The sequence below is a fragment of the Esox lucius genome, chromosome 2 (assembly GCF_011004845.1).
Source record: "Esox lucius isolate fEsoLuc1 chromosome 2, fEsoLuc1.pri, whole genome shotgun sequence".
Classification (NCBI taxonomy): Eukaryota; Metazoa; Chordata; class Actinopteri; order Esociformes; family Esocidae; genus Esox; species Esox lucius.
Genome location: NC_047570.1, coordinates 17,899,122 through 17,912,602, shown reverse-complemented (window position 1 = coordinate 17,912,602; position 13,481 = coordinate 17,899,122). Strand labels below are relative to the sequence as shown.

The 13,481-nt window shown below is 42.1% G+C and overlaps 2 protein-coding genes across 5 annotated transcripts; both read left to right on the top strand.

Moving 5' to 3' along the window:
• The first annotated feature begins 1,378 nt into the window (after window positions 1-1,378).
• Window positions 1,379-6,018, top strand: gfod2 (glucose-fructose oxidoreductase domain containing 2). 4 transcript variants are annotated; one of them, XM_010879806.4, is made up of 4 exons: window positions 1,379-1,514; window positions 1,606-1,739; window positions 2,683-3,069; window positions 4,038-6,018. In XM_010879806.4, exons 3-4 carry the CDS (start codon window positions 2,817-2,819, stop codon window positions 4,949-4,951), a joined length of 1,167 nt encoding a protein of 388 aa, XP_010878108.1. In that variant the 5' UTR covers window positions 1,379-1,514; window positions 1,606-1,739; window positions 2,683-2,816; the 3' UTR covers window positions 4,952-6,018. The 4 variants fall into 4 exon arrangements, with proteins under 4 accessions (XP_010878108.1, XP_010878116.1, XP_010878099.1 ...); XM_010879814.4 differs by lacking the exon at window positions 1,606-1,739 and having other exon boundaries at window positions 1,379-1,605; XM_010879797.4 differs by having other exon boundaries at window positions 1,379-1,739.
• Window positions 6,019-8,805: 2,787 nt separating this feature from the next.
• LOC105016192 (fibrinogen- and Ig-binding protein) lies at window positions 8,806-13,308 on the top strand. The gene is made up of 3 exons (XM_010879860.4): window positions 8,806-9,266; window positions 12,048-12,506; window positions 12,660-13,308. The coding sequence occupies exons 1-3, from the start codon at window positions 9,026-9,028 to the stop codon at window positions 13,112-13,114; spliced, it is 1,155 nt and encodes a 384-aa protein (XP_010878162.1). The 5' UTR covers window positions 8,806-9,025; the 3' UTR covers window positions 13,115-13,308.
• Window positions 13,309-13,481: the final 173 nt, after the last annotated feature.

The window sequence follows — 13,481 nt, the reverse complement described above, 5'->3', positions numbered from 1 at the left end:
TGGGATGGAGTACCCCACTGCAAGAAGTTTCAATGGGCCCTCTGTCCAACATTTCTATTAGATCATGTGTTCAAAAGCTACTATTTGCTTACATGGCGGAGTCACAATTGTAGAGAAGACTTGTTTATGAAATCTTGTAGGAGCCTGTCTGCAAAAAACTACAGGGCACAGTTGTTTATTCATTTAGGCTGCATGTACAAACTGACTAAAACCATCTGTTGTATTCTTTGTTCCCTTTTCTCAGCTAGTTCCCATTTCTCTGAGTTCATCCATTCATTGTCTTCTGTATTGTGATTTGTTGATATCGCTGTAAGTTATAACCATCTTTTGCCTGTACTATTATTCCCTGTTTATCAATCAAATTTTCAATCAAATTTATTTATAAAGCCCTTTTTACAACAGCAGTTGTCACAAAGTGCTTTACAGAGACTCCCGGCCTTAAACCCCAAGGAGCAAACAACAGTAGTGTTGAATTTCAGTGGCTAGGAAAAACTCCCTAAGGTCGAATTTTAGGAAGAAACCTAGAGAGGACCCAGGCTCAGAGGGGTGACCAGTCCTCTTCTGGCTGTGCCGGGTGAGATATTAAGAGTCCAATTGGAATAATAAATACATTTCTCTGGACTAAATCCAAAGTCTATTTGAATTTAGACTAGGTCAGAAGTATGACCAGGTGGACAAGGACAGGGACAGCAACGGGCCCCCCAAACCAGGTAATCCGCAGGTGTGGACCAGGACCTCATCTTCTAAAATTTAAAACTGGAGGAAACTGAGAAAAGTTAGTAGTACATCCCTCATATCCCCCAGCACAATAATATAGCAGCGTAATACCTTGGAACTGTACTACTCAAGCCGTCTTCTCCATTATTTTGTTGTTTGTAAGGAATTAAAATATTTTCCAAAATTGCAATATCAAGGTCTTCTAGAAGATTTAGTCACTTGTGCTAACATCAAATCTTTCCTTTCAAAATTAATCTTTAATGTGGGCAGTCACAAGATGGTCATTCAACAGCTTGTGGATGTTCTTCTGGTGAAACAGGCTGCCATCTAACACCTGGTTGTAAAACAATGCTTCCAGTCTTTCACCATTGCTATTTATCTTTCAAGATTCATGTTCCGTTAAGGTCTCTGACAACCAGTAGCAAGTCCTGGGAAGTTGTCTTCTCTACATCATACCAAACAATGAAGCAATTAAACATGAAGGAATGTGAAAAACATTCACTCAAAATCCATGTTCATTTTTCATTCCTCTAGTTTACTGGTCTGTCTAGGCACTTGTTGACAACAAATTTCAAGCAGTTACACCAAGCTAAATTAGTATCTGCATTATTTTATTAGTGGACTGTATACAACAGGATTTAAATAGGTTAATAGTAATCTCCACCCACCGGAAAACCGGACAATGCAAAACATACTAGCCCCTCGGAAGGGCGTGACTGGAATTTCGTACCTCGGACAAATCTGCGCCGACGCATCACAACTTCTCCCCGAGAGACGGATCCTGGGCGAATACGGATGTACGTACTGAACTCTGAAAGTAGACCGAAGATAACATATGTGTGAATAAACTGAATCTTGCTTTTGATGCTATGAACCCTTGATTTGAAGGTTAGTGAAGTCTCACCACAATCCAAGGAAAGGTTACCAAGAGAAACTCTGACCCGCGGGGAGACATCATCACTCGGGGACATATAGCCTCCTACATTTGCCCTCGGTCGAGCAAGTCTTCGTGCTAAACGAAGGTATAGTACCGTGTCCCAATAGGCAATACCATGTAGAGAAAATTGGTTTTCAAGCGGTCATTTGTTTTAAACCAATCCGTTCTCGGGATTCCTGGCTTGGTTTCTGTCTTTAATACACTACTACTCAGTGGCTAACTAGTGATGGCTAACGTTATCTGTTTAACCTGAGTTACGTTCACTTATGCTTTTCTCACAAGCTCGGTAATAGTCTTTCTTGTTCCGTGAAGTTTAAACTAGCTATTTATCCACAGCCTAAAACATGTATGTATGTAGAATTGTTTACAAGGACAAGTAAAGAAACATCCCCCTTTTTTCTAGCTAGCTCGTTATAAACATGGCTTATCGACGACACATTAGAAAAATACGAGTCAATGTTTTTGGTTGATTTATGTCAGATAGACCTGATGATCACATTCAGGGCTTTTGTTCAGCAGGTGCATTCTCTATTTGGCATGCAAATGAGGTCACGTCTCGGTCGCCAGCTGGCCTATGGTCAGTAGCGGATATATATACATACATCGCTATAAATTCCGAAATATTCACTGAAATAACTATTTAATTTATTATGTTCCTTTTTTTTTTATTTATTTGATGATCTATCGCGCACCCTCGAAAGTAACCCCAGTTGTAATCTCTTACATTGGCATTACCACCAGTTCCTATTCGCATTCTCTTTGTTCGTAGTAGTTTTGGATCATGCTGTGGTAATATGTATATTCATTACACTCAACCACCCGAGAACGGACACACGCCTGAAAGGGGGACGTGCAGGAGGGCACGTGTTCTATATTACTGTCCATTATGGGAATTTAACTTGATAGTATGGACATTATTGATTATGAAACAACTTTATAGACCATGTAATACATATAACAAGAAGTACTTATGGTAGGGTCTCAGTTGGGTATGTAGTAATAACAACAAAATAAATCTTTGTTGCCAGGTAACCTCATACACCAGAAGCTCTGCCTGTGAGAGAAGAGAAGAGTGGAGGGAGAGGACTGCGTTGGGATGCTTGCATGTGTGTGAGGCCGGCTGTGGTTCAGACCAGACATACAGTGGAGAGAAGTGGCAGCCATGTTGCCTGGTGTTGGTGTGTTTGGCACAGGGAGTACAGCACGGGTGCTGGTTCCGTTGCTGCGTGGGGAAGGGTTTGAGGTTCGCGCACTCTGCGGGAGGAGCGAGGAGGAGGCTCGCTCCCTGGCGCAGGAGCTTGGCATTCCATTTCACACTAGCCAATCTGATGATGTTTTACTGCACCCTGATGTTGACCTTGTCTGCATCTACATCCCACCCCCACTCACACGACAGATTGCAGTCAAAGCCCTAGGTAAGACAACTCGTACTGTACATATATACATACACACACACAGTTAGATTCCTTAGTATTTGAGTTGTTAGTATGGCCATGAATTGAGGACCACTGAATTGTCAAACTTTCTCTCACAGAGATTGTACGATTGGAGATGACTGATATATTTTTCTAATCAAATGTGTGTTCTTTTGGCACTGATTCTGTCATACAGTTATGTTTTAGCTTTGCCTCCATGGAGAGTTTGGCATTCCAACTAGCCATTTGCAACATGCACACTCAGTCCAAAGCCTGCTTGAGTTGTCAGCAGGTGGACAAGCAATATTTACTATTGTAGTACAGATGAAGCCTGAGCTGGAAGGTGAAGCTGGCTAGCTTTATTTAAGCCTTAGTAGGTTTATCTTGCATTGCAGGCCTTCTGTTGTCCTGCCCCACCCACCTTCTACTGGGTGCATTCCTTTTGTAATCTGTCTGGACTCATACAGTCTTAACTCCCTTATTCCCGTAGTTCTCTCTCAAATGCTGAGGCTCTGCCCTTTTCACTGTCTCGCTAACTCCCATTTGAATATCTGGTTCAGCTCTCTTGGTCTCCTGCTGCATACTGATCATTTGATATTAGTTGACTAGAAGTTTTTACTGTATTGTGAAGGTGTATTTTTAGGTACTGATAGCCTATGATGTCATAGGAGGTGAGGTCAACAGTCTTATCTGGTGGAATTCCAGAGTGTTGACCTCAGCTTCCTGTTTTAGTCCCAGTTTCCTGACTGTGTCTCCAGCTACTGGCGCGCACCTCCCCGCTCCAGCCAGTGGTGGACTCGCTCTATTGGGTGGGGCTCTGAGGTTATGCCTCAGACATTTGTTCACTCATTAAAACACAAACATATTAGGGATTGCCATAACTTACATACATGCATGGTGGTTTAGGTGTTTTCTGTTTTTGTGAAATCAGTGTTTCTGACATGTTTTTCTCTCGTTCTGTCCTGGAGGGATCGGTAAAAATGTGGTCTGTGAAAAGGCTGCTACAGCTGTGGACGCATTTAAGATGGTGACTGCGGCACGGTACTACCCCCAGTTGCTGAGCATCGTGGGCAATGCCCTGCGCTTCCTCCCCGCGTTTGTAGCAATGCGGAAGCTGCTGACGGAGGGATATGTGGGTGAGCTACAGGTGTGCGACGCCCGTGTCTATGGCCCCAGTCTGCTCGACCAATCTTACGGCTGGACCTGCGAGGAGCTGATGGGAGGGGGCGGGCTCCACACGGTTGGCTCCGCCCTTGTGGACCTACTCAGCCACCTGGTAGGAACACGGGCTCAGAAGGTCCACGGCCTTCTCCGGACGTTCGTCCGGCAGAACGGAGCGATCCGCGGGATCCGCCGCGTCACCAGCGACGACTTCTGTTTCTTCCAGATGCTGATGGGAGGAACTGGTTCTGGCAGCACGGCCAGGACCGGGTCAGTATGCTGCACCGTGACTCTGAACTTCAACATGCCAGGGGCCTTCGTCCACGAGGTGATGGTTGTCGGGTCTGAAGGGAGGCTCATTGCCAGAGGGACAGAGCTTTATGGGCAGCGGAACGGAGGGGACCGGGAGGAGCTGCTGCTAGGGGACACTGGAGGGGCAGGGCCAGAGGTCACGGGCCTCCCCTTGCCACACTTGCGGGGGCTTGGGTCCATGGTAACAGCATTGAAACATGCCTTCCAGGCACAGAAGGAGCGTCGGTCGTGGGTGCCGGGGCCCATTGCCATGGCGGCGACGTTTGAGGACGGGCTGTACGTGCAGACGGTGGTGGAGGCGGTGAAACGGTCGAGTCGCAGTGGAGAGTGGGAAAGTGTGGAGGTCATGACTCAGGAACCAGATCCCAACCAAAACCTGTGTGAGGCACTGCAGAGGAACAAGGTTTGAGTACTGTTTTATATGCACACATTAATGTGAATGACCTACACAACTTTAACTGTGGCTTGTCCTAAACACCCCCCTCCCAGCATTAGTTTGTCTGACAGCCTGCTCTCTGCACACTCAAAGCCACAGCATCCTCCCATACAAAAAGTTAAAGCCAGGCCAACAGGTGAGGCCACTTACTGCTGGAGGGTTACTACTGTATACTGCTTGTCATCAGAATACTTTTTTTGCCCAACCTACCCATGTTTGATTGCAGAATGGATTGAATTATGGTATAACTTTTTCCGCAGTCCATTTACCCAGCTTTTTTTCTAACCACTACATCACTGTGCATTAGTGGGTGTGCCTGAAATCCAAACCTAGTCAACATCAGCCACACATTCCTGTGAAATCATTGATTGTCTTGAAGAAAGTGTTGTGTATTCATGCTATCATTTCTCATTGTGCTTCACTACTTCTGCTGATTTAGCATTGTTTACATACATGTCATATTAAACTAAGGATAATCTCATACATGGGTCATACCCATTTAAACCTACTTGGTTATTTTAAAAAGTGACTAACTTCCTGAATGTAAATTATTTTTAGGAGAATGCATATCGTCAGGCTGTCTTCACCACAGAATATTTTCTAGTAAGATAGTTAAGGGTGTTTCAATCTATCCTTTTCTTTAACAATAAGATTCTAAGAATTCCTGATCTCATTGTTCATATCAGCATTTCCTGCACTGACAAAATGCTACCAAACACGCTGTGCTGTGTCTGGTAAGCCTGTGAATAGAATTTGTATTTCCATACTGTGGAAAAACTGTATTTATTCTTTTCTTTTTTTACTAAGAAAATGTTTTTATTTAAGGGATATGTGTTCAGCGAATGGAAATGTCTTATAAGCTGTAATAAGTTTGGATATTTATATTTAGCATTTAAGTTTTATTCGTTTAAGTATTACTAGGTGTTATCACTGTTACACACAAATACCTGTGGTTTTAGTTTTCAGAGGAGATGATTGAGGCTGTGAAAACATACTGCTCACTCATGTTACTTCCCAAGTAAATAAATATCTTACGGTAATTTGTGTTTGTATGTTTATTCAAATTATGACCAAAATAACTCATAGTCAGTCATAAAATATTTCTCTTAAGTATCTTTTGCTGGTAGAGTCAAAGGAAGAGTCAACGTCTAGTGCAAGAGTTTAGGGTAATACTGTTGGGGTTAAAATAACCTCAACTTACATAAGTTACAGACTCTGGGGAAAAAGAGTTTCACATTCTCTGACCATTGGCTGTATCCACTCTTTAAAATGGCCAAAGTTGCATGATCCCTCTGATCGATTTCAAACATTCTGGGCTAAACTTTTAGTTCACATAGCTTGTCAATTTGCTGGTTGCAAAGAAAAAAAGCTATGTTCTGTGTTGCGGAAGAATGCACACTTATTTCTCAAAATGAAACTTCCATTTTAGCCCATGTGTTTTTCTCTGTCCATAATATACATTTCCATGTAATTCTGTTTGAAAAAGAGTGGTTTCGATGACAGAGGACACATCAGCATATACATGACAGTACACAATTCTCAGGTACCGTTTTTGCCTCAATAATGCCAATTCTACTGCATCTTTCAGAGCAATGCTATATAGCTTGTGTTTTCCCAGTTGATTTGTCGCTTTGCAACTAGTTGGCTACAAAACTACCCCTGTTGTTTTCTCATACTTTACCCCTTCCTTCCTGTTATGTGACATTCCAGCATTAGGCACCAAAGCTTACCAGACATCCAAAATAATTAAGGCCAAATTTATGGAAAGATCTTGAGAAAGTTTGTCATCCAACTCTGTAGAAACATAAATGTTCTGAGATACAACTGAGATTATCTCCACTAAAATGGGTCAACATTTCTATTTGCTGTGTGAAATCAAAAGCCACCACATGATTCACAAGGGGAAATCTATGACTGGGTTATATGTTCTTTGAATAGGTATGGTTTCAGAAGCTTGGTCCAATTGGTTGGAACTTTGAGCTGTCATAAAAGGATGGTTTATAAAGATATTCCTGCATGTCTAAAGATGTAGCTAAAGACCCAAGAGTAGGTAGGTCATGATGAAATTGATTATTTAGTAGAAGATTGTGGTCAAAGCTGGATAATCTAATGGGTTAGAGGGTGTTTAACCACCTGGCTATTTTTACTACAGAAATGATGGGTATTTTATTGTCTCATATAGAAAATAATCATGTAAATGAAGAAAGGTTTTTATGGCAGAAGATTTTATATGGTTTGTTAAATGTGACACACAACTGACTCAATGATTGTGGTATATTTCCTTCAAGAACATGGTATGACTTCATCTTCTGTTATAAAATGTTTTATTAGATTTACATGATTCTTCTCCATATGAATTTGCATTGACTGGAAGTGGTCTGGAGTTGTGGTGTGATGAGTTATGTTTTTTTGCTCTGAAAAAATCAACAAGATATGGTACAGATGTTTAATTTTGTTCCGATTGGGGCTCACAGGGGGTTTTGTCACTTTCCTTTGGGTTCTGGCTCATATTTGAATAAGTGGAAATATGATGAGAAAAGGACTGTTGGGTAATGAATGTATTAAAGCTGGAGCTAATATAATTTCTTATTTAGTGTAGAATAGTGGAAAAGTACATTCTAAAAGTTATGTATGAGGGCATGTGTCCTTCAGCATAAAAACACAAAGATTTATGTTGAAGGGGAATTATATGCATTTATAACAGTGGCTCTTAACTCCAGGCCTCAGGACCCAAAGTATTGGTGGTTTTCATTATAGCCCTCTTAATATTGATTACTTTAGACCTGGGAAACCAGCTGAATGCACTTAACTATCAGGTAGAATAGAAAACAAGCAGTAGTCTGGGTCCCCATGCTTGGATTTGAGAACCCCTGATTTATAACATTTCAGTAAATGTCAAACATGTTTTTATGTGGTATTGTGTGTAGATTAATAAGGGGAAAAAACGATTTAATCAATTTTTGATTAAGGCTGTAACAATGTGAAAAGAGTAAAGGGGTCTGAATACTTTCTGAATTCCCTGTATTAACATATGTAAATATACAAAATAATAATACAAATAATAATAAGAAAAGTGTCAGACGCGCCTACAGTTTGTATTGAACTGTGGGGCATAGGCGCCGATTTATGTTTTCCTCCGTGGGTGCTCATAGGCGCACGCCATTTTTATATATATATATATATATATATATATATATATATATATTTTATATATATATATTTTATATATATATATTTTATATATATATATATATATTTTATATATATATATATATATATTTTATATATATATATATATATATATATAAAATATATATATATATATATATATATATATATACACATAAAGCCGTAAAGTAGATCTTTCAAAATTTACCAATTATCACAAATACAGGATTGGAGCTGAAAAGTTTAACTGACACGTAGGCCTAACCGCGATCAGTTCGTGGGAAATTAATGTTTTGCGCTATTATCTAAATATCGATTAAAAAAAAACTACACATATAGTTTCTGGGAGTTTGTCCCTAATTTCTGCTACGAGTTTTTGATAGTGGCATTTTTTCATCTGAGAAACGCTGTGATTGGTGGATAGGGAGCACCCGGAGCAGGCGACTGGTTATGTCGCTGTCACTAACATCGACATAACCAATCACAGTGTGACAGACGCTTTACATATCACATATAACGGCAAGTTTAATTTTAAATGAATGTAGCCTACTGGCGGACTGGCGGTCTGGCACACGTGGGTGCTCGAGCCCCGGAGCACCCACGGTATCGGCGCCTATGCTGTGGGCGATATCAACCCTGCAAGCGAGCAGTTCTTATTGAGGGTAATTGTATTGATCGCTGGTCTGCACTCCAGCACAGTAGGTGGCGGTAATGCACCAACTGTCGCAAAAAACTCCATGGAAGACGAAGAAAACAAACTCCAGTGCATAGGGGGCGGCAATGCACCATTAACACTAGATGCCAACATCCCTTTAACCCCACCGAAGAGGAAGCAGCAGAAGGAGGAGAAGCAGAAGAAAGACTAGAGCCAGAGACAAGATGGCGCCTAGAAAGCGAAGTGTCGTTTGGTCTTTTTTCAGAGCCGTAGACGAGAAGAAAGTGACTTGCCTGCTTTGTTTGGAGACAGTTCTTCATTGCGGTCACACTACGAACATGCTAAGGCATTTGCGTACCAAACACCTTAACGAGTACAGCAGCGCAGCATCAAAAGATAGGCGGTCTGGGGCAGCGGACGAGAAAATTCAACCAATGATGATTAGCAATGGCGAATATTGTGATGGTATGATTTTAATATTATGAAGAACGTATAGTTATTTGAATAATATAGTATACAACGTTCTGCAAAGTAAACTGTAGCTCCGACTTACATTCGTCATAAACGACGCTTCATGCACACGATCTAACTGCCTAGCTAAATAGTTAGCTAGGTAGCTATGTTCCGCGGAAGATATTTGCATTGTGTTAGCCCAGACGTTAGCTAGCTTACTGAAGTTTGTTAGCCTAAATTTGTACTAGAGAGGGCTATGTTCAGGGCCTGGTTTATTGATGCAGTGGCGGAAGTCCCAAGCGGGAAGGGGATTTGAGGCAGAGAAATGTGGGTGGGTGGGTATATTGCAAATTGTATAAAATGTGCCATTTTATACTATTGCAAATGTTTCCATAGTTTTGAAACTCACCATTTAGTTTAGTCGTAAAAAATTATATAAATCAGCCACTGGCCTTGCGCCCTTACTTAGGCGTATTTACAATTCTAAACAATATGATCTGAATCTTCCTTGACTTTTTTGTACTGTTCATGTAATGACCATTTCGGCCTCGTAGACATTTATTATTCAGAATGCAATTAGTAGTTTATGAACAGCGACAGTGCATTTACTGCTGCTCATCATAACGGTGTATATATAAGGGAGTGGGATATACCTGATCTGACTTGTTTTGCTAACCATCTCTGATTATGATAATGTATTCATTGACTTCATATCCACGTGTTAAGGGGCAAAGCTTAATATGGAAGCTTACCTAATGTTATTGCAGACCGTTTAACCAGATGATATTCTGATTCTCTATATCCAGTTAGTTGCTCCTCTGCTTACATTTTCCAAGTTCCCTTAGAGTAGAGTGTTTACCCTCTTGTCAATTTGAGTATCATCACACACAAGGCGACACCCGCCAGGACCACCAGGGCAAACTAAAAACCGTAATGTGGGTAAAGTGAATCACAAACTTAAACCAAGTTCATGCATAAAAATGTATGTAACAGATGATTAATACAAATGTAGATTAAAAACCAACCGATTTGTTGATTAAGGTGGTTCTGTAAATGGGAAAAGTCAGCTGCTCCTGTTCTTGAATGTTTTGGTCCAGGTATGACCAAATTGGTCAATACTAACACCACCTCTTTTTTTTCTCCACCTGGCTGAGTTGTCAACAAAGGGCATAAGTACCACTGATCTCAATGCCTGGATAGAAGAAGCTCCCTCAAACTTGGCTTAATTGGAAATACATTGTCACCCCTGGTTTTGTCTAAGGCCTGACTCAGGTTTCCACTTTGGTACATGAAGTTATCTCCATGTTCAATTCTTCTTCAGATTAATCTTCTAAGTGGCCAGGTGCAGGTGTTTTTTATTTTTAGGCTGCCATGTTGTTAATGTTTTGCACTATAACTCGTCCGGTAATTTAGTTCAACTCTTGCTCTATCACTTTCTACCATTGAACGCCACCTATAAAAGTCATGCTATTTGTATTAAAGCATTTTTTCATTAATTTAGAAGTACAACAAAAACAAAAAAACACTGTAGCATAACTTATCTGCTCAAAGTAGAGGTAAACAAGCTCACAGAAGCTTTTCTTGGGGGGGGGGGCAGCAAACCTAACATGTCTAGGGTGCCTGCAAACCAAACTGAGGTTGACTGGTGAGTGAGCATTCCCTTGTGCTTTGACCCACATAATGTACTGGTTGGCAGCAGAGTGTAAAATGGCTGCATGGTTTTGATGTCTATGAAGAAGGCATGTCATTATCTTCAACTCTTCTGAATTCACTGGGAGTTGTTTCTATGTCACAGCTGTAGATACAGTTGGATATGACATTAGAGAAGACGGGCTGCTTCTAGACAGTTTTTATTCAATAAACAGAAAATATCCAATATAAAAAAAACATGGATCGTTTTTGATTGTGCTCTTTACCAATCTTGTTAAGCCAAGGTAACTAGCTAGTCTGGCCAGTTTTGGAAAAGGTTGACAAGGCCTGACATTTATGTTGTAATTCCATGTTATGTAAACTAGTCATGAAGGGATGCTCTTGGTCAGCAATAGTGTCGATACAATAGCTTTCATAGGTATCTTGAATAGAATGAAGGATCCTAATGTTTATCAGGAAAACATTCAGTGCAACATTACACCACTAAGAAGTGTAAAAATACATCCTGGTTTCACAAATACCGGTTTCTGTTAAGCTGATGACAATCAGGATGTGAGTCAATAGACAGCGTAGGTCTGTATGTTCATGCTGCTTATGCCACATCCTGATTGTGTCATTGGCTTAGCAGGAACTAGGATTTGCCAAACCAGGCAGTGTTTTTCCTCAGTTGTCGGCGGTTGGAGTAACATTGGACAAAGATCAATGAGTTCTGCACCACTGTTTCACTATAATTGTTTTGCCTGTTGTTGACCCTTTTATTAGATAATACAATTCGTGTCCTCCCTACACCTCTCCTCAACCAGCTGTTTTTATACTGCTGCTGACTGGATTATTTTTGTATGTTGCACCACTCTCTAAACTGTTTCTGCGACACTTGAGCCGTGGTACTGAGGACGATTGTTGCTTAGGTCAGTTGTTTTGCCCATTGTAATGTAACAAATAGACTGTCTGCTTGATATAAAAAACTATAGCCATGTTATTCAGTCTGTAGAAGCAATACATATTTGTGAATGCAGTGGTGTACCTAATAAACTCGTCGCAAGTTTAGTTTTAAAATAAGCTAGCAACGCCTTTTAGGTAAATGGGGTTTGTTACAGCCTGTAGTGGAGTAAAATAACTGTTTTAATATTTTTTGTGTTTCAGTGGAGGTAGCTCTGGAAGAGGAGCAGCCCCCAGAGCAGACAGCTTCTGTGAGTGACGCTGACATCGCAAGCGCAATTAATGGCATACTGAAGGCAGCAGGGGATCATGCTGTGGTTGCTGATACTGGGGCCGGGTCTGAGGAGAGCCATGTCATTGCCGGGGCCACACCATCTGGCCGAAAGTGGAGCTCCGTGTGGACGCACTACGAGCGTTTAGAGGATCAGAACCGTGCCCTGTGTCTCATCTGCATGGAGAAGATCCAGCACCAGAGCAGCACCAGCAACCTACTGCGCCACCTCTCCAAGAGGCATCCAGAGGCCTTTGCTCGTCTGGAGGGTCACATCAAGAAACAGAAGCCCCGCGCGGGCCAGATCACATCTCGCAAAGATGGTGACTCAGGCCCCAAACACGCCAGCCTCGCAAGGAGATTTGGAGGGGCTGCACTGAAACAAAGCCCAGGTAAATGTGGTTGATTTAATCACTGTGTTACTGTTGCAGACAGGTATTTTCCCCCAAAACTGTTGATTTGTGTTCATTTAGAAATATACAATGTAGATCATGGGCTCATGAATTTACACTGTCTTTTCTGTCTTCTCTCTTGCGTGCTCTCAGTCTCTCCCTCAGTTGATGTATTTGATGTGATGGGAGCTTGTGAGGGGGAGGTGCGTGTGTTGGAGCGGGAGCGGGAGCTGACAGAGGCCTTGAGAAGGGCTCAGCAGCAGGAGGCGCGGGCCCTGGAGCAGCAAAGAGAGCTCTTGGAGACACTACGTCGGGCCAGCGCCAGAGAGGCATCTGCAGAGAAGGAGGGCCTGGAGACCCTGAGGAGAAGTCAGGAGCAGGAGGCCCGCTCCCTGCAGAGGGAGAGAGAAGATCTCCAGAGAGAGAGAGTGGAGCTGCAGATAGAGAAGGAAAGGATGCGCAGGGAGAGGGAGGAACTGGAGTGCTTACGAAGACAGTCTGGCCAAGAGAGTAGTCTGGTGCAGACAGTGGACCAAACCACTGGGTTGTTCCAGGGGGATGTGGTACAGGAACAGGAGGTGACGATGAGGGAAGAGGTTCTTGGTTAAGGGTTGTTTCAGTAAGCCATCAGGATGGTACTGTAATGTTCAGAGGTTGACCCAACCCTTCCATATGAGCCCAACTCATCACGGCGCATTCAGACTCTTAACCAGGGGTGTCCAAACAGTTCCACGGAGGGCCGAGTGTCTGCAGGTTTTCGCTCTCACCTTGTACTTGATTGACTAATTAGGTTACTAATTGGTTAGTTTCTACCCTCACCTGGTTTCTTTGGTGTGAACTGGGAACCAAGCTATAGGAAAAACCAAAAACCTGCAGACACATGGCCATCCGTGGAATGGTTTGGACACCCCTGCTCTTAACTCAAACCACTCTCTAACAGAAGATGGTGGGTGAATGCACTTGGGAGGGGTTTAG